This window comes from Littorina saxatilis, linkage group LG4 (assembly GCF_037325665.1).
Source record: "Littorina saxatilis isolate snail1 linkage group LG4, US_GU_Lsax_2.0, whole genome shotgun sequence".
Taxonomy (NCBI): domain Eukaryota; kingdom Metazoa; phylum Mollusca; class Gastropoda; order Littorinimorpha; family Littorinidae; genus Littorina; species Littorina saxatilis.
The window spans coordinates 27,804,216-27,830,715 of NC_090248.1; the positions used below are offsets into that span (position 1 = coordinate 27,804,216).

The 26,500-nt window shown below is 44.3% G+C and overlaps 1 protein-coding gene across 1 annotated transcript in view; it reads right to left on the reverse strand.

The window, feature by feature from the left end:
* LOC138965546 (uncharacterized) overlaps positions 1-26,500 on the reverse strand; it is a 36,948-nt gene that overhangs the window by 330 nt on the left and 10,118 nt on the right. Inside the window, exons 2-6 of the mRNA XM_070337730.1 lie at positions 3,249-7,317; positions 2,638-2,982; positions 1,790-2,077; positions 1,350-1,540; positions 16-380 (exon numbers count right to left, since the gene is read on the reverse strand). Of these exons, the coding sequence (XP_070193831.1) occupies positions 16-380; positions 1,350-1,540; positions 1,790-2,077; positions 2,638-2,982; positions 3,249-7,133 (5,074 nt within the window). The 5' untranslated portion in view covers positions 7,134-7,317. The remainder of the gene's footprint in view (positions 1-15; positions 381-1,349; positions 1,541-1,789; positions 2,078-2,637; positions 2,983-3,248; positions 7,318-26,500) is intronic.

Below are 26,500 nucleotides of genomic sequence, written 5' to 3' on the forward strand. Positions count from 1 at the left end.
GCGTGGCGTTCTCGCCGTCTATCATGGTGTCGGACGTCGTGGAGGTGGGCCGCGACCTAGGTTGTGACGTCACGATGGGCATGACGTCATCGTGGTCGCTGAAGTATATTCTGGTTTTCGTGACCTCCCCGCCCCCGCCTCCTCCCTTCTGGCTGTTCTTGCTGCCTCGCAGGGCGTTCCCGTTGCTATGGTAACCGTCGTGGTGGTAACCTACGCCTACGGGCTGACCGCGGTCAATGGATGTCCGCAGTTGGTGCTGGTCAAGCTCTGACCAGCCGGCCTGAGCCTCGGAACGGTTGGCGTCGTTGCCACAGTAACAGATCTCCGCGCAGGGCGCGCACAGCACTGGGCAACAGCAGCTCTGCTCGCGTCTTCGGTACCTGCATATAGACACATGAAGGATTTGGTGATTGACTTCGCACAGGAGTGCTTCGTAGGACTTATTTTTGTACGCTTTTTTTTTCACTTGGTTCTTATACCGTGTTTCTTCCTCCCTTCTGCTTTTTGCCCCTCATCTCTCTGTCTAAAGTTTACAGGTACAGTCCCGTGAAATCGGCTCACAATCACAGAACAGGCCAGGGTTTTACACAGACCAAAAAATCAACAGCCTGAATGCCTCCTGCTTAGAGTTTTGAATTCTGTTATGAATGAACTTAATTACCAGCCTGATGCTATTGGTACAGGTACAAAATCACTTTTGCACAGACACGCCCAGGATGTTGATTTTTTGGTATGTGGGCAATCGGAGAGATGCGTACTATCTAACATCAAAGCCTCGAAAGATCTGAGTTGGTGAGCAGAATCATTTACACGGGAAAGAATGTGCCTAATAGGTAAAAGAGCAAATGTTAAAGGGATATTATCTGAAGAAAAACGTTTTCAGATAGCTTTGGAACTTGGGATATGAGGCTCAGTGTTTGAAATAATGGTACCATGCAGCAAGACTGTCTATATTTTGCAAATACTAGTATATTGTAAGAAATAAAAATGTAAAATTCGATGGAAAGTGCAATCTTGTGTGAGAATTTGATTCTTTCCATTGACAATTCGACGCGACGTTGTCAGTTACCAGGGCCGCTGGGTCCCTGGTAGCGCAACTGAGGTTAACCGGTTCAGCACTATTTTTAAACTCCAGCACAGGAGAGAAGCAGCGCCCAGAAGCTCATTAACTCACCTTGATTTAATTAATCACCATAAATGCAGTGCATTTTCGAGCAAATCGTGCCGTGTGCGTCTACATTAAGGTAGCGTGAATTCCCCAGATTCTTCAAATTAGTCAACTTCACCAGAATATCCCCCAAAAAACGGTCAGATCAATAGCATCCATTCATATTTAACACAAGTGTTACCTGAAAGGTTGAGAAGCCACGTATCCCATGGTAGCACACATGAGGAACTCCACGAGGCGTAAGGCCGTGTGGTAGAAGTACCAGGGCCAGGGCTGGGGACGATCGTTGGAGAAGGTCTTGTAGACCCCCACCACGGCGTACACCTCCAGTGCCACCGTCACCAGGCCTAGCACTGCTGTCAGCATCGTCACCTGAAAGACAGGACGTCAAAAATACAGGATAAGCAACAAAGGAAAGTAAAGGCGTTCTCAATAGAATGTCTATGTTTACTGTTGCTGGGCCTTAGCCCTTACATTTCTGTCAGCATTGTCACGATAGTGATCGTAAATCAGGACAAATAAGCTCACCAACGTCCAACACGAGTGCACACACAAACACCCACACACACACCCACCAGCGCCAACACCCACAAGCCCTCCCCCATACACACACAAACTCACCGTGACAGCAACGCTAAGCGTGAACCTCGCCTTAGGCTTGGCCAGGCCCCCACCACCACCGTAGACGGACCCGTTGTTCTGCACCACGTTCTTCTGCCGCTTGACAGCGTGCACGTACAGCCGCCGGAAGATGTAGGCGTAGCCGAAGAAGAGGAAGAGGCCCCAGAGGATGAAGAAGAGCTGGCAGACGAAGAGCATGATCTCCATGCCGGCGTACATGCCCACCACCACGTCCGTTGCTATGGAGATGGCGAAGTGGACAACCACGATGGTCATCAGCAGGCTCATCTGGAGATAGCAAACATAGCAGAATTTATGAATTTTGGCTGCTTTCGTGTGTGTGTTTTTTCTCACTGTCTCCGTATTATTTGTTGTTGTTGTTGTTCTTGTTATCATATAGTGAACCATATCGAATACACTCTGGGGTTTTATACCTCCTGTTGTCAGAAATTAGGTAAATACGGCAAGACAAGAAGTATAATCACATATGTTTGCTTATGAGGCACATGTACGTACCAACACGTACAGCAAGTATGCTCAGGCGGTACGAGACGTACAAGCACCCCCGGCACAAGTAACCCCCGATCTCTTTATCAGCAGATTTGATATCGATGCTTCGTGTCAGCGATTAGCAAGACTCTTTTGACCGTGTAAAGAATTCCAGATAATGCCGCACTCGGCGAAACGGGCACCCGGTGCACGAGAAAGTTACGAACCGGGTGGGAGTCAGCCGCGGTGTTGGATTGGTTGAAATTGAGATTTGGTGTGATTTCATCGAATCAAACCCCGCGGTTTGCTCTCACCAGTTTGGGTGTCACCCCTTTTCGCCCAAGTAAACTGTGACTAACCTTCTGTATAGTGGGAGGCAGGAACTGCATCTTGGTGGCCTGCAGCAGAGCGTAGAGCTGGATGCTGAAGGCTGAGGTCAGACAGGGGAAGGAGATGGAGTAGAAGAAGTAATCCAGACTCGGGTGGAAGGTGCCGTGAGAGTTGTACCCGTCCAACATCAGGTACACGGCCCGGGTGGCACACAGCAGCAGCATGAGAAGGTTGAGGGAGACGAAGTAACGGCGGGAAAGGAGGCGATGGATTCTCCACAGTCTAATCACGCACACCAGCACGTAGAGGCCCAGCAGGCCGAAGAGACAGCCGAAGATGTACAGGTGGAACTCCCAGGCTTCTTTCCACACCATCTACGCATAGATATGGTCACAGACGGGTGATTATAAAAAGTGTATGTGTATGAAAGAAACTAAGGGTGAGTACTAATGACAAAAATGGCTAACACACGCATGCACTCAAACACACAACCACGCACACACCGATCGACAAACACCGTCACACTAACGCGAACACACACACACACACACACACACACACTCTCACACACACATACGCACACAACCGACATAATCCTGTAAACAACAACAACAACGACGAAAACAACAAAGACACCCACCTTAGCATTGTCCCAATCAGGACCAGGCTCTGACACAGGCTCCTCCGCATTCTCATCCTCCTCCCCAACTCCGTCTGGCTCGCCCTCCGGTGTAGGGTCCGCTGTCCCTGAAGATCCGACCAGATCTTCTGGAGATACTGGTGTGCTTGTGGGAGGGTCCGGAGAAGAAGTGGTGTTGGGCTCCTTGGGTGTCTGGGACTCTGCTGAGATCGTAGTCGTGTCGGAGACTGTCGTTGCAGCGTCTGTGGACATTGATGAGGTGGCTGAAGGCTGTGTGGTTTTCGAGGTAGATGAGGTTGAATCAGCCTCTGTCCCGGGCGGTGTCGGAGTATCAGAAGACGCAGCATCCGTGGACCTGATCGTTCTCTTGTTGGAAGAGTCTGTCGGCGACACGCTGTTCTCACCGCTCGTCCACCCAACTCCGGACTTTGTTTTCCCTGACGAAACTGAAATCCTGCTTTTCTCTGAGGTGGTGACACTGTCGTCACTTCTTACTGACGTCATCTTTTCTGTTGTTACACCTACCGACGTCACTTTTTCTGTTGTTACACTCACTGGCGTCATCTTTTCTGTTGTTGCTTCTGCAGCTGATTCATGTACTGCGGGTGGGTCTGGCCTTGACCTTGACCTCGTCTTTGGTTTGCTGGAGTTGTTGACATTGTCTGGGTCTTTAGCTCCTCCACTCTTCAAGTCTTCATCTGCTGCATTAATTACCGAGGATTCCGTCATTTTTGCTTGAGAGTATGTCACTGTTGCTGCTGATGAATTGCTATTGGATGCTCCTGCTGAAGTGTCTGTTACTGGTACCGCTGAAGTTTTGCCAGACACTTCCGCCGGAGAGTTCGGCACAGTTGTTCCTGAGTTTGTGATTGTCGCTGATGGCGTTTTGGCCGAGGCTGTCGTTGGCTCCTCTGTCACTGTCGTCCCAGAAGAGACATCAGACTCTCTTCTTGAGAACTTAGTTGTAGCAACTGGCGAAGGGACTTTAGGCACTTTGGTTGAAGGCTCTGTTGTTGTTGTCGGTGATGTATCCTTGGACACTCCTGCTACAGACTCTGTCGCTTTTGCCTTCAAAGTTTTGTCTGACGATGTTGCTGCCGTTGTGATAGGCACTGGTGTTTTTGTTGAAGACGAGGGCGATGTCGGAGATGATGTGGTTGATGTCGATGACGAGGAAAGCACTTCTTTAGACAAAGAAGTTCGAGGTGCTGTTGGGGGTCTTTTCGTTGTTGTGCCTTTCGATGAAGTAGGTTCCGTTTGTGTAGATTGTGTAGAAGGTGTTGTAGACGACGGATAGGCTTTTGATGTCGTTTTTGAAGATTGTGAGGTAGGTTCCGTAGTTGTACTTAAAGTAGTAGGCGCATCAGTGGATGACGTCACATGACTACCTGTTGACGGGGATGACGTAGGACTGACCGTGGTCTGCGTCACTGTGTTTCTCACAGCGGTTACGTCATTATTTTCACTCGTTGTGGTGACAGTGGTTTTGACAGTGGCAACAGTGCTATTAACACTGTCCAAAACGTCAACAGTAGTTTCAGCTTGATTCACATCACCCGTTTGCTCTGTTTCATCCACGCCTACCGCTTGCTCAGTCGTGGGCACGATATCTTTACCAACATCGCCCATAACTGTACCGTCCTTCTTGTTCACTTTAACCTCACCGGCAGCATCAGTAATGCCACCCACAGAGTCTCCATTGGCAACATCAACAACAACAGGGTCGTTGTTGACAGCTCTTCTTCTCCTCCTCCTCCTCCTCCTCCCCATTCGCACACCCTCCATTGTACTCCGGCCTTCTGTCGCGGTCATTTTCGCAGCGGGGAAGAGGGCTGTTGAAAAGGGCGCAAAGAGGCCAGGAATGGTCACAGAATGGTCATCGATCTTGAAATTGCTGCTCGGGCCACGGGAGGAAAATTGGTCATTGTGAGCCCCAGCTAGATGTGCTCTATGTCCCGTGGAGACTTTGATGGGCTCCGAAGGTCGGTTTATTTCAGGGCTGGGCTTGCTTTGACTGTGATGGGAGGGTGCGATGGGAGCGAATGATTTCCATACCGTGTTTCTGTCAGGGAGAGGGAGTGAGGATGAGGACGAGGAGACTTTGATGGCCTTCGACGGAAGGGTTGTTTGAGGGCTGAACTTGCTTTCTGTGTCTTCAGGTTGTGTGAATGATTTCAATACTGTTTTCCTATCTGAAAAAGCGAACGAGGATAAGGATCTTCCGTCTGAGTTTTTTACAAACGAAATAGGTGAAAACAGCGATGCTTTCCGTACTTTCCTTCCGTCGGAGAAAACGAGGGGATTTGAAGACCCCCTTTCTGCGCTTTTTAGAAATATAAGGGGCGATGACAGTGATGATTTCCATTCCGTGTCTCTGGGAGGGAGAGAGAGCGGGGGTAAGGAGCTTCTTGTTGAGTTGCTTACAAAAGGAAGGGACGAGGATTTCCATACTCCTTGGTTTCGAGGAGAAGAAGGAAAAGCGGGAAGAGGGGGAGGGGGAGATTCAGAGTTGAACACACTGTAGCCATCGGCAACAGGAGGGAGGGGGGGCTTCGCCGATTTCCATACACTCTGACTCGGAGCGGAAAAGTGCAATTGTGATTTCCATACACGGAGCGGGCGGGAAAGAGTAGGAAGAGGAAGCAGCCAGGAATGTTGCCCTCTCTCAGGGGCTCTTTCCAAGGTGGCACTATGAACTCTCCACAGTTCTGGACTGGAAGAGATCGATTCTGTTCCTCTCTGGCCTCGGGAAGAAGAGGGAGAGCTGGACTGTTGTGGTAATGATGGCCTTTCCTCGCTGTTTGGATCCTCCCCCGAAACGGTTAGCCGTTGTGCAAACTCTAACCCCGCTTTCATCTCCGCTGGTGATGAAGTGCGAGGGGTGGGTCGATAGTGTGATGGGGTGTGTAGTTGTATGTTCCCACTGCTCTTCTCTGTCCCCGTCCCCATCCCTCTCCCCCTTCTCATCCCTGCTTCTTCCTCCCCCTCCACTCTCTGTACTTTGCTGTGATCGATACGGGTTCCATCACTCACAGCCTCGGGCGCAAAAAGAGCGCCATCTTCTTCCTGTCTGGCATGATGGGAATTGCTGTCCCTTTTACTACCGCCTAGGGCTTTCTGGTTGGACCCTTCGCGGTCCGTCGTTATCGACACATTTCTGTCAATCACATGTCCCAGTTTTTTGCCTGACAGCCTGGTTGTACGTGCCTCGTCCTTTGCCGTTTCCACGCTGTTGCCGGTAACAAAATCTCTGCTGGTGTCTTTGAAGGAGTCTTTTTCTGGCTCTTCTCTGCTGCTGCTTACAATTAAATCTCCCCAAGCATCATTTGGAGGGTCTTTGGCTATTTCTACACCGCCCAAACTAAAATCTCCTCCTGCGTCCTTGGTAGGGTCTTTGGCCGATTTTGCACCGCCCAAACTAAAATCTCCTCCTGCGCCCTTAGAAGGGTCTTTGGCCGATTTTGCATCGCCCAAACTAAAATCTCCTCTTGCGTCTTTGGACGGATCTTTGGACGGGTCTTTGGCCGATTTTGCATCGCCCAAACTAAAATCTCCTCTTGCGTCCTTGGACGGGTCTTTGTCTGGTTGAACGTTGTTACCGTCGTTAGTAAAATCTCGCCTTGCCTCCTTGGAGACTATTGACTGCTTACGCCAGTGCTGTGATTGGATCATCACACCCACCACTGCTCCCCCGCTGATCCCTGCTTGAAGTTGTCTGTCCCTGATTTCGCGCCGCGGTTGTTTGCCCTTGGGAGCAGAATCGATAGCGCCACTCTCGGTCTGTTGCGCTTTCCGTGTCACTCCAGCTAAGCTGTGATGGAGTGACGTCGCAGCCAAGATGACGCAACACCACACAAACACTGGCTGCGTTTTAGATGACGTCATCTTGGACCCACAGAGATTGGATTTTCACGAAGACGTTGGAAGATTTGTCATGGAAACCGTGTGTAGTTTGACGATGCTACCGCGGAAGAAATGCGCAAGACAGTTGTTGGAAGACATAACAATCCACGATGAAGCGAAACTCGGCCTCTGGTGACCTCATGGTTATTTCCCCTGCTGACGGGCACTGCAACAGGAAAAACAGATGCAAGTATAAGACTCATAAACTGTACATTCTACAACCAAAAAGCGTATTCCAATTCCGCGAATTCGGCAATGCTGGTACACGACATAATTATGTACATCAACATTCACATCTCATACACAACAACTCACGAGACGACCACTTGTGAATGACACACTTGTTTGAACGGTTGTACACTGAGTCGCATTATCGGACAATCGGATCTATACAGTGTAACAGGCTTTTGCGTAAGATCAGATTTCATCAAGGACACCTGACACCGACTATGATCTATGCCGACCACCATGCTACAGTGACTGTATGCAGAAAACGATCCAAACAAATGGAGAATGGGGTCATTACTGACATTAGCCTGTTTTGGGTGATTGGGTCGTTGTTAAGTACGGTTTACATAGGCGATCGTTTTAAGACCTTCAACAATGGGAAAAAAATTGGGTCTTAAAAAGCAAGGAGTCTTAAAATGGGGGTAAATTTACAGAGGTTATGAACAGAAAGTCTGAGAAAACAGGGTCTTAAATGGGAGGAAGTCTTAAATTGGGGGGTCTTAAAAGGGGGGTTCCACTGTAGAAACATTCTGCTGACTGTGCAGTTCCTTGTTGTTGTTGTTGATGGTGTGGCAGGGAAATGAATAAATAAATATAAGAGATCGAAGTCTCTAAACTGAAGTGTTCTCCTTTTGAACACCCTTTTTGTAACCAGTTGTGAACACTGTGTGAGATACTAACTCTACTAGCAAAAGTACCACACATTTTTGTTTGTTTGGCTTAACGCCCAGCCGACCACGAAGGGACATATCAGGGCGGTGCTGCTTTGACATATAACGTGCGCCACACACAAGACAGAAGTCGCAGCACAGGCTTCGTGTCTCACCCAGTCACATTATTCTGACACCGGACCAACAAGTCCTAGCACTAACCCCATAATGCCAGACGCCAGGCGGAGCAGCCACTAGATTGCCAGTTTTAAAGTCTTAGGTATGACCCGGCCGGGGTTCGAACCCACGACCTCCCGACCACACATTGTATACGCTATTTAGTATTTACCATGTGTGCTACTTTTGCCAGTAGAATTATACATTATCTGATACAGTAGAACACTTCAACTTACAGTGAAGCCAGGGGAAGAAAAAAAAATTAATCAATCACTCAGGAGCTTGAAAACAAAACAAAAAGAGAAAAATATAACAAATAAGTAAAGTAAGATAAAAAAAATAAAAAAATAAAAAAAAATATGAGAAAACAGAAGAGCACAAATTGGGTGGGGTGGGGGTGGGGGGTGGGGGGGTTAAGAGAGGATAGAAAGTAAAATAATAGACAGGAAAAGGACATCACCACACACAAAAAGAGACAGGTGAAGGAGACGGGGAATGATGTCTTCAAATATTTCTAATTCCGTTGCCAGGAACTAGCAACACAACTTGGCTCTGAAAGACTTCTAGTTTATCATGGGTGCGTGGAAGTCACATTACTTACATTACTGGATAAGAGAGGGCGGGAAAGAAGGGGAAAAAACATTATAAGAGAGGTGGTAGACACAGATTTGTGTAGAAAATGATAGAGGAGAAGTAAAGAGAGAGAGAGACAGAGACAAAGAACGAAGAGAAAGAAAAAGAGCAGCAATAAAGAAAAGAAGGAGAAAAAGAGATAAAAAGAAAGAAGAAATGAAGGACAAGACAATGATATACAGTGGAACTCCCATTTTTAATACACCCCCACTCCTCGACTTGAGACTCAACCCACCCCAAGCCCCCCACCTTCAGACTTCGCGTTTTTAGATTTGCTGTTCATATCCTCTGTAAATGTACCTCCATTTTAAAGACTCTCTCCTTTTAAGATCCGATTTTTTCTGATTTGTTAAGGGCTTCAAAAAGAGTTCCTGTGTGACACTAAACATGAACAGAGAACGGACGAGAAAAATTATGTTTACTAATAGTTCTTACTCCATAGTCCGGAACTTCCTTTGTGATACTAAATATGAACAGAGAACGGACTGACGAGAAAAATTATGTTTACTAATAGTTCTTACTCCATAGTCCGGAACTTCCGGTGTGACACTAAACATGAACAGAGAACGGACGAGAAAAATTATGTTTACTAATAGTTCTTACTCCATAGTCCGGAACTTCCTTTGTGATACTAAATATGAACAGAGAACGGACTGACGAGAAAAATTATGTTTACTAATAGTTCTTACTCCATAGTCCGGAACTTCCGGTGTGACACTAAACATGAACAGAGAACAGACGAGAAAAATTATGTTTACTAATAGTTCTTACTCCATAGTCCGGAACTTACGACATAACATAATTAAATAAGACCTCGACTTTTGTCGGTTAACGGGAGGTCGAGGAGAATACAGACTGACAAACGCCAAGAATGACAAGCATAGTGTCCGTTCCTTGACAACGTGTGACCGAACTGTCAATCACAGGAATGACGAACAACTCCGCCTAGGCCAGTTATCTCCCTTACTTGTCAATCACCTGTCGGTGGTGGGGTCAGTTACTGCCTGAACTGAAATAGCCCCCAGCGAACTGCTTGCGCGAACACACACAGGTGAACATAGGAGGGCTATTATATGACGGTTTACTAGTGCCAAAACCTTATAATTGTAATTATCAAGGGAACATTAGTAATTTTCCCTTGATAATTACCATTTTCACGTGTTTATTACTAATTTTCCCGGGAAAATTACTAATTTTCCCGGAATAAATACTAACTTTCACCTGTTAATGACTAATTTTTAGTTTTGGCTCACTTCCTGACGGATTGCTAGTGCCAAAACTAAAAGTAATTTTCCCGTGAAAATGAGTAACTAGCAGGTGAAAACAGTAACTGACAGCGTTAATTAGTAATTATCACGTGATAATGGGTAACCCCAGGTTTTGGCACTAGTAAGCCGTCACAGGGCCTACTAGTGTCAAAACCTCATAATTGTAATTATCAAGGGAAAATTAATAATTTTCCCTTGATAATTACTATTTTCACGTGTTAATTACTAATTTTCCCGGGAAAATGACTAACTTTCACCTGTTAATTACTAAATTTTAGTTTTGGCTCACTTCCTGACGGATTGCTAGTGCCAAAACTAAAAATTAGTCATTTTCCCGTGAAAATTACTAATTATCCCGTGAAAATGAGTAACTAACGAGTGAAAACAGTAACTGACAGCGTTAATTAGTAATTATCACGTGATAATGGGTAACCCCAGGTTTTGGCACTAGTAAGCCGTCATACTATTACTTACCAGAAAGCTTCTACTTTTCGTCAAACAATGGTAACATGGATGTCCTCAGGGTAAATAGTGTAACCCTCCCTTTTAAGACCCCCCTACCCCCTCGCCTCCCCCTCCCCCTACCCCTTCTGTCTGAAGTCTTAATTTGAACGTACACTGAACGTACACTGACACCGGTGTATTCTAAGACATCGTTGTGAGAATGTATCGATTTGAATAGTGAGATGTTTTTCCCCAACGAATTACTAATATGTGACCCTTCATCACGGAATGAGTCGCATGTCACCTTTGCATGATTTTCTAAAAAAATTTATTTTCCTAAAGAGTATGTTATGCTCTATCCAGTGGTGAAAACCGTTTTAGAAAAGAGCGAAAACTGTTTGAGTTATAAGCTTGTGACTAAGGTGACCCTCACACTGTTACCAGACACTCCCCGGACTTATATCAAGCCTAGCGCAGAACCGCGCGAGGTGACATGCGACTCATTTCGTGGTGGAGGGTCACATATGTATATATTATGCAGCTGTATACTTTCATTTGTTCGATTCTGCCCGTGTGGAGGTGGAGGGGGGGAGTGCAAAGAACTTATATTAGTAGTCTAATAGAAGTTCTGTGGGGGTGGGGGGGGGGGTGTGCGCGTGTGTGTGTGTAAGAGGTAAGGAGGTTGAGACAGACTGTGCCTACCGATACTTGTGTCTATCACTAGGCTATAACAAGCTTGCACTTCTACGTGTTAACCGCTTAGAGTTAACCCATTTTAGCATCTTGGTCTTAGCACTGACGAGACTGAATGACTCCCGTTCAAAGTTACCCAATTCTATCACCTTGGTCTTTAGAAGTGTTGGGAATCTCACTCAATAACTCTTTGTGGTACGTAACACTGACGAGCAAGTCCACACCGTCACCCTCTGACGCACACCTCGGTGTCATCTGCATCGCAACACGTTTGTCAAAGCCAAGGGAGGGACAAGAAAATGTTCTATTGTGGTGTAGTTTACGTCTCCCCGTAGCCCCCCTCCCTCCACCACACACACTACCTCCCCCCCCCCCCCCCCCCATCTCTCTCTCTCTCTCAGTCTCTCTCCCCCATCCATCTCTCTCTCTCTCTCTCTCTCTCTCTCTCTCTCTCTCTCTCTGTCTCTCTCTCTCTCTCTCTCTCTCTCTCTCTCTCTCTCTCTCTCTCCCATTGCTCAGTTTCACTGCTCAAATAATCCATCCCGCATCTTACAAAAAACACAATATCAGTTCCCATTTCCAATTCCACCACAGACCTATTTCTTCGCAATTATCGCATTCAAAGACATGTCATCAGTAACTGAGGGCCCCAAAGGGGCCCCGGGGGGGTATCATCACGATCACGGGAAGGGAAATTTTAGCTTTCACGATCACAGTTACCTTGATTTTTGTTTTCACGATCACGAACACCTTGACGAATAGAGGATCATAGAGTGATACAGCTGTGAAAAATGTACGTTGAAAATAAAATGCTTTGCAATAATGCCCATCACGATCACGAAAAACAATGACGATCACGATCACGAGACTTGATTTTTTTGTCATCACGGATCACGGGCAAAGTCCCATCACGATCACAGAAATGGAAATTTCGGCAATCACGGTCACAGAAAGGTCAAAAAACGCCAATCACGATCACGATTTTAAACCCTTTGGGGCCCTCGTAACTGAACTTTTGTTTGAATATGCCGCCATTGTATGCCGCTGTATATACATGTGTAAACTTAAATTTGTTCCTTCACTTTAAACTTCTCGTTACACTTTTTGCTGAAGTCTAGCTGTCAAATACCCGTATGACGAACAGAGGTTGCTGAGTCGCAGGCCCGTGAAACAGATTTCACTGTGAAAAAAACAAGTGGCTATGCTATGCTAACTTAATATTTTTGTCCCCAAAACTAGTGCCTATTTGGGACATGAAGTGGTTATATGCTAAGATTCAATGTCAAAAGTGGAAGAGAATGGAGAAAATCACCAGGCTTCAACATGCATACGTTGATTAAAAATCAGGGCTCGGGTCTTTCCACAGCCAACACACACAGACACACACCTGCAGCTGCGTCCCACGTGAGTCTATTCGCAAGTTGTCAAGTCGAAGCCAGGCACAGATAATTCAAACCTTACGACACTCGACTCTCTCCCCTTTTCGTCGCTCTTCATTTGCAAAGATCAGAGAAAGGTTAGGTTGACTTTGTGACGTCTGCATGGCGAGCATCGCACGACTAAGAAAACAGTGAAACCTTGGCTCTGCACTGTTGGGCTTGATGCACCTTCGTTGTTGACACAGTGCAAAGACAAAGAAACAAAAAGTCTTTCACTTGGCTAACCTTGACTGTCTCGAATCAAAGTGAAAGAAACTTTTCCCACAACAAATCTCTCTGTCTCGAAAAACTGAGAAGAAGACAAAATGAAGATGTCCATGGCCGGATGTGGCGAGGATGAATTTGGCTACATGCGCATTTACGTCGAAATTACGATCCTTGAATAACAATTACAATGATAACTAGCAAGTAGGAGAGCGAGAAACATGAATAAGCATTGCCGAAAAAATTAACGTGTGTTTCAAAGACATGGTATAACATGGTGTAGATTCCTTGTGCATTGTATTGTATACATAGATGAAGGTGTTTCTAGACAGTCCCACTGATGAATGTTGTTCCTTTCACGCTATTATATTACCATGTTCATTCGATGTCTTGTCGAGCACTTGCAGCAGATATTGTTGGCATGTGCGTGTACACGTACAGTATATAGAGACCAGGTCGTCATTTTGTCTGCCACCGCTGAGATGAAGTCAAATAGACAAATACTACGTTTTGCCCCCGCCCCCCCCCCCCTTTTTTCTCTCTCTCTCTCTCTCTCTCTCTCTCTCTCTCTCTCTCTCTCTCTCTCTCTCTCTCTCTCTCTCTCTCTCTCTCTCTCTAACAATACTGACAGAAGGACAACTTCAGGAGACAAACGGAATTAAATATTCTGCAATACTGATAAAACGCGTTCAAGCCATGCAGGATTTGTGTGGAAGATGCCTATGTTTTCCCTAATGCTCCTTTTGCTCTTGTACGGCCTTTTCACCCTCTTCTGGCCCACAGATGAACCTACTTCTAATGACGTTCCACACGTCCACAATGTGATGGTATGCAACGAGAAAGTGCCCAACCGGGTGGGACCCAAGCGATGTTTCGGATTAGTTGAAATCTCAAACAAATCTCAATGTCGGACTTCAATCAGTCCCATCATGCAGCACCAACTTCCTACCAAGTTGGGCCCTTTTTCGTGCACACCTCCCCTGGACTGCACGCCTTCACTAATTAATACGTCACTGGTTCGCCGCAGTCTAAGTGATTTCACAATCAGTGATCATTTCTCGCGGGACAGGACTGGCGCAAAGCTGCCATTATCATGCCGCGGACTAACGAGAGGGGGTACCATCTGCGGTCTGCTGGTCGCAGGGATCGTTCCAGACACCAAGCTGTGCTGTGCCACATGTTGTCAGCTATGGGAGAGAATACAGAGAGAGAGATAGATATATATAAGCTAGAGAGAGAGACACACACAGAGACACAGAGAGACTGAGACAGAGAGAGAATGAGAGAGAGAGAGAGACTGAGAGAGAGAAAAGCGAGAGAGAGAGACAATCAGACAGACAGAGACAGAGAGACACAGACAGACATACGGAGACAGAGACACAAAGAGACTAGGACACAGAGCCTCAGAGGGAGAAAGGCAGACAGACAGACATAGACAGACAGACAGACAGACAGAGTAACGAGCAGAGGTACCATCCGCGGTCTGCTGTTTCTGTGTCTTTGCGATCTGCTAGTCTCATGAATCGTTCACGACTGTGACATCAAGCTGTGCTGTGCAAGATGTTGTCAGCTATGGAAGGGAAAGAGAGAGAGAGGGAGGAATGAGGGAGACAGACGAGAGAATCAGACAGACAGACAGGCAGACTGTGAGAGAGACTGAGATAGTAAGAAAGAGCAGGGACCTATATTTAGATAATATAGGTCTATGGAAAGAGTAAGAATGAGGAAGACACAGAGAGAGACAGAATGTTAGCCGAGAGAGTGAGAGAGGGAGAGAGACAGGCACATACACATACCAAGACGATGAGAGAGATAAGATGAAGAGAGAGAGAGAGAGAGAGAGAGAGAGAGAGAGAGAGAGAGAGAGAGAGGGGGGTGGAGAGAGAGAGAGAGAGAGAGAGAGAGAGAGAGAGAGAGAGAGAGAGAGAGAGCAAGCTATGCTGTGTCACATGTTGCGAGCTATCGAAGAGGATACAGATGAGTGTACGTGTGTTGGTGATACCAGATGGTGCTACTTTTTGTCGTTCTGAAGCCAAGAGGGTGTCTTTTCTTTTCTTTCTTCTTCTTTTTTTGTTGGGGTGGTATTGATTGTTTGTCTTTCCCAGGAGTTTTTTTTTATTATTTTGTTTTGCTTTGTCCATAATATTAATATTATAATGAAAGTTTTCCTGCCGGCAGGACCACACGCTGGAAATGGACAGAAAAAGACATAGACAGAGGAACACTGCTGAAACTAAGACGTACACAATACGCAGAAATCGACAGATAGAAGTAAGGTCAACACCCACACGCAAACACACACACACACACACACACACACACTCACACACACACACACACACACACACACACGGCACACACACACACGCGCGGAAGAACAGAGAGAGATAGAGAGAGAAGCTGCGCTGCACTACAATGTTGTCCTCTGGGGGCGAGGTTACTTCAGAAGGATATTTAGCAAAGCAGGCGTAGACTGGCTAGGGAGTTGCAGAAGCAATGTATGGTATTGGATTTCCAAGGCAGACACCGTCTATGGCCTGTTAATCCAATTAACCACAGACTCGGGTTTGCTTCTGTTTCGAAACAAAGTTACGCGAAGGTTGAGCTGTCGACTGGCCGAACTCGCGTTCGTGCAGGGACAGACAGACGCTGAGACAAACAGACAGACACTTGCAGCCCGACCGACAGCCAGACCGACAGCCAGACCGACAGACGGACAGACCGACAGACGAATAGACATATATATGATTACATAAGCCAGAGCTACGGTCAGAAAAAATGGAACTAAACAAAGGCGCACAGAGACTAACCCGCAGAAACATTCAGTCAAACAAACAGAAAGACAGACAGACAGACACACACACCGTGCACTGACACACACACACACACACACACACAACCACACACACACAACCACAACCACACACATGTCGCAGCTGCCGCGAGAGCCAGTTAAAAAAAAAGTCTATTATTGGCCTTTTTCGTAGAAACTGCAGCATGGACAATTTCGCTGTCGAGACAAAAAAGCAAGCGGCAGGCATATTTTCCCCGCGCAAGATGAAAACAAGGAAAACAGTGACGGGAAAACGTCTTCGTCAGCAAGAAGAATAAGAACAAGCAACAGAAGAAGGAAAGGAAGAACAGTTTCAGAGAGAGGGAGGGAGAGAGAGAGACCGACAGAACGAAAGAGGGAGAATGAGGCGAGGACAGAGAGACAAAGAGAGAGAGAGAGAGAGACACACACACACACACACACACACGGACACCGTGACACAGACACAGACACACAGACAGAGATAAAAAAGATAAAGAGGCGTGGAGAGAGAGAGAGGGAGAGAGAGAGAGTGCATATTCCAACTGCACAGAAACTGGTTGGTCCGGTGTCAGAATAATGTGACTGGGTGAGACATGAAGCCTGTGCTGCGACTTCTGTCTTGTGTGTGGCGCACGTGAAATGTCAAAGCAGCACCGCCCTGATATGGCCCTTCGTGGTCGGCTGGGCGTTAAGCAAACAAACAAACAAACAAACAAACTCAGTGCACAGAATGAGTACACGCTATTGAGTGTTGGAATGTGTCCAAGGGGAAAAGGAGATCTTATTCCATCCATACAAAAGGCTGGACAAATCTGTTGCGTCAACATGATTGACTTCGGAAGAAGGGGAGTACCCTGAAGAACACACGACCAGTTTGAAAACATAATTTATGTAAGCAGTTTAATTCAGATTTAAGAAAGAAAGGAATGAAAAGACTCTGAAAGCATACGACATGACATGTGCAACACGAGTAACAGTAAAGCGGAACCCAGGCACCTGAGAGAATTAATAACAAGCGTGGCAGGGCTCCCCACGGCCGCCCGTCCTAGAGGGTCCGGGGACCCTCATTTTTAATGTTTAGAGGCTCCATGGACCCCCCACGCGGAGTTTTAGACGGTCCAGGTGTAACAGGCCATTTTGACACATAGTCAGTTTTGACCGGGAGGTCATTCTGGGCTAGCTGATTTTGACCGGGAGGTCATTCTGGGCTAGCCAATTTTGACACCCCCCCAGTCAGTTTTGACCCCCCCCCTTCAAACTTTAAGAATAAGTACGTCAGGACCATTTAAAACGAAATATATGTATGTGTGCACAAAATCTGTTGGAAAAATGATCTAAAAAATAAATAAAAAATAAAAAAATTCTAAAAAAAAAAAAAAAAAGTGTTGACGCTTTCTTTAAAACTTCATAAATAAGTACACTAGGACCTTTTAAAACGAAATGTACGCATAAATGAATGCATCTATGCATCTCCACAAGTTTGGGGGGGGGGTCATTTTGGGCTAGCCCAGAATGACCTCCCGGTCAAAATCAGCTAGCCCAGAATGACCCCCCGGTCAAAACTGACTAGGCCATTTTGACCCCCCCCCCCCCCCTTCAAACTTCAAGAATAAGTGCTTTAAGACTTTTTAAACCGAAATGAATGTAAATGTGGACAATATTTGTTAGAAAAATGATATTACAACAAACAAAACAAGTTTCGACGCTTCCCTTCAAACTTCAAGAATAAGTACACTAGGACCTCTTAAAACAAAACATACGCATGTATGTATGCATCTATGCATCTCCCCAGGTTTGGGGGGGGGGGGGTCAAAATCAGCTAGCCCAGAATGACCTCCCGGTCAAAATTGACTAGGCCAGTCAGTTTTGACCTCCCCTTTAACCTTTAAGTATAAGTACTTTAGGACCTTTCAAAATGAAATATATGTATATGAGCACAGTATTTGTTGGAAAAATGACTTTTTAAAAATCCAACAACGTAAAATAAAATAAAAAAAATAAAAAAAATAAAAAGTTTCGACGCTTACCTTCAAGCTTTAAGAATAAATACACTAGGACCTTTTAAAACGAACTGTACACATATAGGTATGCATCTATGCATCACCACAAGTTTTTGGGGGGGGCAGTCATTCTGGGCTAGCCCAGAATGACCTCCCGGTCAAAATCAGCTAGCCCAGAATGACCCCCCGGTCAAAACTGACTACGCCAGTCAGTTTTGACCCCCCCTTCAAACTTTAAGAATAAGTACGTTAGGACCATTTAAAACGAAATATATGTATGTGTGCACAAAATCTGTTGGAAAAATGATCTAAAAAATTATAAAAATAATAAAAATAAAAAAAGTTTTGACGCTTCATTTTAAACTTCAAAAATAAGTACACTAGGACCTTTTAAAACGAAATGTATGCATAAATGAATGCATCTATGCATCTCCACAAGTTTTGGGGGGGGGGGTCATTCTGGGCTAGCCCAGAATGACCTCCCGGTCAAAATCAGCTAGCCCAGAATGACCCCCCGGTCAAAACTGACTAGGCCAGTCAGTTTTGACCTCCCTTCAAACTTCAAGAATTAGTACTTTAAGACTTTTTAAACCGAAATGAATGTAAATGTGGATAATATTTATTAGAAAAATTATATTACAACAAACAAAACAAAAACCCTTAACTCTAGAAAAAAAAAATTCGACGCTTCCTTTCAAACTTCAAGAATAAGTACACTAGGACCTTTTAAAACGAAATGTACGCATAAATGAATGCATCTATGCATCTCCACAAGTTTGGGGGGGGGGTCATTCTGGGCTAGCCCAGAATGACCTCCCGGTCAAAATCAGCTAGCCGAGAATGACCCCCCCCCCCCCTATACTTGTAGAGATGCATAGATGCATTTATTTATTTGTACATTTCGTTTTAAAAGGTCTTAGTGTACTTATTTTTAAAGTTTCAAAGGAGGTGTCAAAAACTTCTTAAATTTTTTTTAATTTTTTTTCAATTTTTTTTATTTGTTTTGATCATTTTTGCAACAAATATCGGTTTAAAAGGTCCTAACGTACTTATTCTTGACGTTTGAAGCCTAGTCAGTTTTGACCGGGGGGTCATTTTGGGCTAGCTGATTTTGACGGGAGGTCATTCTAGGCTAGCCCAGAATGACTGCCCCCCCCCCCCCCCCAAACTTATGGGGATGCATAGATGCATACATATATGCGTACATTTCGTTTTAAAAGGACCTAGTGTACCTATTCTTGAAGTTTGAAGGGAAGCGTAAAAAAACTTTTTTTTTTAAGTAAGTTTTTTTTCCGATTTAAAAAAAAAAAATTTCCAACAAATAGTGTGCAGATATACATATGACTAAGTGCCAAAAGGTGCGCACGAAAAGCGGACAAAGGGGCTAAAAAATAAAAGTTGACAAACACGACTGATATTGTGATTTTTGTTAAGACAACAGATGCTGGAACCCAATTACGAAAAGAAAAGATAAATTTACCCAAATGATTTTACAAATAACGATAATTTTGTTCGTTATATCATTCAAAACGGCACTGAGTCACAGCATTAAGGTTATCTCGCACGTTTTTAAAGCTAGGGCTTTGAAACTTGGCACACAACCAAAGTATAATGACCTCCAGGTATGGTGCACATCACATTAAACAACATTAAATTTCAAGGTCACAGCGAGGTTAAATTTCCTTTGCAAACTGGAAAATTGTCGTTGTCACGTCTTACATGTTTTAATACTAGATCAGTTAGACTTTACATACTTCACATACTTTCAGCATTTTTATAAAACCTCATTAAAAGTGACCTGCTGGTTAATCTTTGTCAAAGTTCAAGGTCACAGCGGGGTCACATCTGGTCCAAATGTGGAATATTTTCAATTTATTCAGCGCGTTTATAGCACGAGCTTTGAAAATACACACAGTTCTAGTGTATAATGTTCACACACGATTAAAGTCTGGTTGAAAAAGTCAAGGTCACAGCAGGGTCGCGTTGAGGTCAAACATATACATTTTTCAATGAGGTTTTCTCATATGTTTTTGAAGCTAGGGCCTTGAAACTTGGCACACTACGCAAGTTAAATTAAACCTCATCAAATTCCAAGGTCACAGTAAGGTTAAAGATCCTTTAAGGATATTTTCTAAAAAAGGTGACCGCCTGGTTAATGTTTGTCAAATTTCAAGGTCACAGCAGTGCCATCTGGCTTAAACTTTGAAAAATTGTCAATTTCTTCAACTAGTTTTATAGTGTTTGAAGTCATTCACACATGATGAAAGTCTGGTTGATAAAATCAAACGTCAAGGTCGCAGCGGGGTCGCATTGAAGTCAGACACATACAATTGTCATTTTCACGAACGCCTTTTAAGCAACACCTTTGAAACTTCACACATTCCAAAGTTTTGATGTTGTTTGGTTATAATCAAAGTGTGGTCAATTTCCATGATTGAGAGCATTCAGAGGGGTCAAGTTGAGGTCACACAAAAAGTGATAATCTTTATAAGACTCACGTTTGCTGCTATTGCTCACTTGACATTGGTGAAAGTGCTTATTTTATAATTGTTGATCTTGATGTTTTGACCAATTAATATTACCAGGATCAACCATACCAGAATTCAAAGTCCAGAAGTTGTCAAACCTCAAACTGTTGGAAGATTTAAGCATCAACAAATTTCTATTTGATTTGACCTTAAATAACAGATTTGACCTTAAATCTTAAAACAGATCAACCAGACTTTGGTTTTATATAAATTGAAGTTCAATACAATTTCCTTTTTTTTTTACCCACACGAGACCCTGCTATGACCTTCACATTTCTCAAGGATCAACCTTGAATTCTCCATGTTGAACAATCATTAAGCAAAAGCGTTGTTTGAAGTTTGAAGGTTCTAGCTTCAAAAATCTCTGAAAAAATATGTTTCATCCGTTTTCTGAACCACATGTGACCCAGCCGTGACCTTGAAATCTGACAAGGGTCAACAAGACTTTTACCATGCATGGGGGCGATTAAACCCCAAATGTGTGTGAAGTTTCAAGGTTTCAACTTAAAAAACGTCTGAGAAAAATATACATTTTCCTTTTTGGACAATGTGTTGCACGCAAGACAACACGACACACGCTCGTGTTATCATTCTTTTACTTTAAGGTCGACTTGCGTGCCCGCTCTTTCGCTAATCTCAATTAAAATTCATCTTGGAAGTTCGGTTTTATTACGCTTTTAATTAAGAAGATTAAACTAAGACAACAAATAGTTAGTTTTACCCATTAAACTCGATAAGGTAGTGACATTTTATGTTGAACGCAAGATGGTGTCGCACGCAAGATCTGAAAAGATGTTGACGACATAATTTCAACACTTGATAGCGCATTCATGGTTCGTGATTTCTTCACAAATTTTGAACACAGAATGTGTCACGTGGTTCCGTAGATGAAGTAGATCTTTGTACATGTAAATTTTGTTTTTAAAAGAAAATAACCGTTAATTACCGAACATTTTGTCGCACGCAAGATATGACGAAATTTTCAAATCGTTTTCAAAAATGCTGTTCAAAAGTTCTGCAGTCTTTGCTGGATTACTTGAAAGACAGCAGTTTGATACACCGTTATCGCTTGACGTGTCGACATCAATTCCAGAGTTTTTGAAAAAGAAATTTAGTAAATATCTGCGATTGAAAAATGTATGCCGTGATGACGACACATCTTGCGTGCGACACCTTAAAATTCGGTTATCGAAAAAAAAAAATTCTCTCGAGATTTAGATTTGACGTTTGGTCTCGTCTGTAAAGCGATGTTTCAGGCATTCAATCAAACTAAATGCAATTCATTTGTGCTTCTTGTTATTTTTCTGTGGCATATTCAAAACACGAGGTATCACGATGTCCGTTTTCAGATGGCCGGTTTTGGCGTTATTTTTGACTTTAAACAAAGATAACTTCAAAACCGTTCAAGTCAGACACACGAAATTATGTCCACTATCTCTTCGCACATTCATCCACACACACACCAATTTTCAGCAGACACACGTTTTTGGAAACATTTTTATTGTAAAACAAAGTCGTCTTCTGTTCTGTGAGCACCTTTTGGCACTTGGTCATATACATATATTTCGTTTTAAAAGGTCCTAAAGTACTTATTCTTGAAGTTTGAAGGGGAGGTCAAAACTGACTGGCCTAGTCAGTTTTGAAGGGGGGTCATTCTGGGCTAGCTGATTTTGACCCCACCCCCCTAACCTGGGGAGATGCATAGATGCATACATACATGCGAATGTTTTGTTTTGAGAGGTCCTAGTGTACTTATTCTTGAAGTTCGAAGGGCAGTTTGGAAACTTTTTTTCTTCTTTTTTTTCTTCTTGTAATATCCTTTTTCTAACAAATATTGTCCATATTTACATTTATTTCGGTTTAGAAAGTTAAAGTACTTATTCTTGAAGTTTAAAGGGGGGGTCAAAACTGACTGGCCTAGTCAGTTTTGACCGGGGGGTCATTCTGGGCTAGCTGATTTTGACGCTCAAACCTTAGATATATGTAGTTATATACATATATGCATAAATATTGTTTCTAAAGGTCTTAATGTACTCATTCTTGAAGTTTGCAGGGGGGGTCAAAATTGACTAGGTGGGGGTCAAAACTGACTAGCCCAGAATGACCTCCCGGTCAAACTGGGCTGCTTCAAAATATGCTGCTACACCGGGCAAGAGTCCATGGTCCCCCGAAACCTCTGTGTTCATATAACGCATTGTTATCTCGAAAAATGTATTTTTTCATCAGAATGTTCGAAGAGGACACTTGAACTATACCTTAATTGTTAAATGGAACACACACACACTTTTCCATATCGTTCCGGCGTGAAATTGGCATGTGTGCTTGCACTATACTTTATTGACGACTACAGTCTGAAAAGAATACCTACGGTACGCACGATAGCGGAAATTTAGTGCGTCCCGGGACCCCCTCGATGAATTTCAAGTACGTTATTTTGGCTTCTGGTGCGTATGGGACGCAGGGATGCGCACTTTGGGGAGCCCTGCATTGAAATGAACAAGCGACTTTCACCTTAGTTGTTTTCAGTCAAAACGTATCACAGCCACGAGTTGGCATGCTCGTGTCACGTGTAATTTCAAAATCAAGATTCAAATTCTCCGCGGTTGAAAAATGACAACTTGGGTTGTCCAGAATGACAGTTCAACCTTCAGCGAATTATTAAGAGGGTTCAAAATCCTGCAGCAGCTACAGCATGCACAAAGCTACACTTGTTTAAGGTGCCCCATTTCTAGTCGGTTGATTGATGAAAACATATATTTTTGCAATTCCGTCTTGCGTATGGAAAGAGGGTAATAGAATACACAATGAATTCATTAGCCCGGTTTTAACTCAAAGTGGATCCAGCGCGGCGCATCAGTAATGCAGTAATGCTGACAAGGTGTCAGTTTTTAACCGAAAACAAGATAGGATCTCTCTCTCTCTCTCTCTCTCTCTCTCTCTCTCTCTCTCTCTCTCTCTCTCTCTCTCTCTCTCTCTCTCTCTCTCTCTAACGCTCCCCTCCCCTCTCTTTCTCTCTCTCTCTCTCTCTCTCTCTCTCTCTCTCTCCGTATCAGTGTCTCTCTGTATCTCGCTGTATCTCTCTCTCTCTGTGTCTCTCTCTGTGTGTGTCTCTCTCTCTCCCCCCCCTCTCTCTCTCTCTCTCTCTCTCTCTCTCTCTCTCTCTCTCTCTCTCTCTCTCTCTCTCTCTCTCTCTCTCTCTCTCTCTCTCTCTCTCTCTCTCTCTCTCTCTCTCTCTGTATGTGGCTGCGTGTTTGAGAGTCTGTCTTTTTCTCTCTCTGTGTCCGTTTGTCTGCCTGTATCATTTTTGTTTCACAGCAACACTGTTCTCCAGCTCTAGCCCTCTTTGTGTTTTCTTTTCCTTTGTTGCCCCGAACACCCTTCTAATGTGTTCTTTACATCGTTTAACGTACGTACAATACCTCTGTACCAGTCTCCATTGTTAACCTATTTGACAACCGTTCATTTCTCTGTCAGACAATGAAAGCCAACAACATAAAAATTAAAAAAATAAAAAAAGGAATTTCACAAAGGAATCTCAAATCTTTATAACACAAATCCCAATCCCGCGGAAGCCCATTAATTAACACTGCGGCTGTGTGACTTTGATTCTTAAAGTCCGACAAGCTGGCAAGAAAACACGGTCCATTGAAAAAAAAAAGGGGGAGATGGAGGGAATAGATAAGTATACGTGACACGGCCCATGGCATGGGCTGTACAGGGACTCTAAAGGAGACCTGTTAAAGTCATTGTTAATGGTGATGACAGAACAATGTGGCCGTTTCTCGACCAACTGCTGTTTGCAAACGTGTGAGGCTATGGGTTTGGCCTTGTGTTCGAGAGCAAAGAAAGATATTTTTGGTGGTTTTTTTTCCAGTAGCAGTCGCGAGGTGACTGGCGATTTGTTTAACAGACTGGTAGGCGGGCGAGACAGAGACAGAGAGAGAGGAGGGGGAGGGAAGCGACACATACACAAACACACACACACACACACACACACACCCTGACACACACACACACCCTGACACACACACACACACCCTGACACACACTGATAGACACACACACACACCCTGACACACACTGATACACACACACACACACACACACACACACCCCCTGACACACACACACACACACACACACACACACACACACACACACACATTACTCAGACAGACAGACAGACAGACAGAAAGACGACCGACAAACACAGAGACAGCTATGCATGGACATAAAACGATAGACATAGAAAGACAGACAGACAGACAGACAGACAGACAGAGACAAACAGTGACAGACAGGCAGTCAGACTGACTGACTGACAGACATACTCTCGGACTCAACCTGTTCCTATTCTGAGGAGTCAAACAAGATTCAGAGATGGATAGAGAAACACGAATACATGCTACACACACTATCCATCATACCTGACAGTCGGACACGTCTTCACTATATAGTAGATGACGGTGCATGCTGTGAGCCGTCTATAACTGTTAACCTCCACACATAATCTGCTTCATCATACTACAAATTAACCTCACAATATGGTAGGTAACCTAAATGCTCCGTTTCAGTGCACACCATAGTTGTGATACCACTACCGATAGCCTTGTGTAGTAAGCTGACACAGATTTCCCCAATGCCATTTACCGTTTATTTCTCACCTAACTGTTGAACTCGAAATACCATGTACATACTACATATCATCCTCACAGTATAATGGGTAGCCTATTTGTTCGACCAAATTTGATATGACTACCTGTCATTGTAGTCGCTGACATTGATTTAGCCGGAACCACATGCAGTGCTTCTCATGTTCACGATTCGACTCACCGTCATATATATATATCTCGCAAGGCTTAAAACCCTCTCAACTTGGACAAATACCAAACATCAACACCCAAGTACTTTCTGTGCAGTCAGAATTTTTGTTATGAGTTAATTTTTGCGGAACTGGCGGTAGCGCTAGCGTCAATCTGGGAAAGGATGTTCTCTAAATGTTCTGACTCTATACAGGAAGCAGTCAGGAATTTTATTTTTAGAATGTGTCCAAGTGGGATGGTGGCCTTATGCGGGAATGTTTTTACATGAAGAACAACGCAATGAGACGATAAACCGAGGTCCCTTCGTGTACACTACATTGGGGTATGCACGTTAAAGATCCCACGATTGACAAAAGGGTCTTTCCTGGCAAAATTGTATAGGCTTAGATAAAAATGTCCACCAAAATACCCATGTGACTTGGAATAATAGGCCGTGAAAGGTGGATGCAGCGCCTATAGGCTGTTGATCTACTGGCCGATGTGAATGCGTGATATATTGTGTAAAAAAATTCCATCTCACACGGCATACGCGCTTTGAACTTCGGATAAGGCGCTATATAAATACCCGTTATTATTATTATATTATAATTAATGTAGATTTCCTGAAGGAGGATTACGCTGATTTGCATTAACCGTCTCCATATTTATTGGCACACAATATCCTGGGCCCAGTATTCCCACAGCGTTTGGTGTATGGTACTCAGGCAGCAACAGAGTGCTGTGTTGGAAAACTGGCACTGCGGTATACACATACCCCCACCCCCCCCCCCCCCCCCCTCCCCTCTGAACATGTATCTCAACGGTCTACGGCGTGAAGACCCGACAGGTCTTCTTCGGGCGAGGGCAATAGATCTCTTTCCGGTGTCAAGACTTGACTGGCAAGAATTTTCTCATGATTCGCGTTTGACCTTCTTGGTAGCCGCGGTTACCCCTTGAATCATATTTTTGCTGTCGAGGTCAAAGACTGATCTCGACCTTTGAGCTGTCCGATCTCTGAGAAAGGAGCCTATATCTCTGAAAAATGTTATGATAATTATTTGTCGTCTTTTTCTGACAGAACGAATCTGTTTGGTATGTAGACGGTAAAAATAAATCCGTCATCCCGTCTCTGAATGTGAGACATAACACAGTTGTTTTTGTTGGATCTCCTACTGTGTGTGGGGGGGGGAGAGAAGGGGAGAGAGAGGGAGAGGGGAGGGGAGAACGAAGAGAGAGACAGACAGAGAGAGACAGACAGACAGAGAGACAAAGAGAGAGACAGACAGAGACAGACTGAGACAGAGACAGAGACAGAATATAAATACGAATACAAATACAATGGTTTATTTGTGTTAGACGTAAGCCTCTCACAAGGATGAAGGGGGGAGGGGGTCATTAACAAGCAATCAAAAATCAAACATTCCACAACAAAGAACGTCAGTGCATTGTTTTCAAAGTCAGTGATATT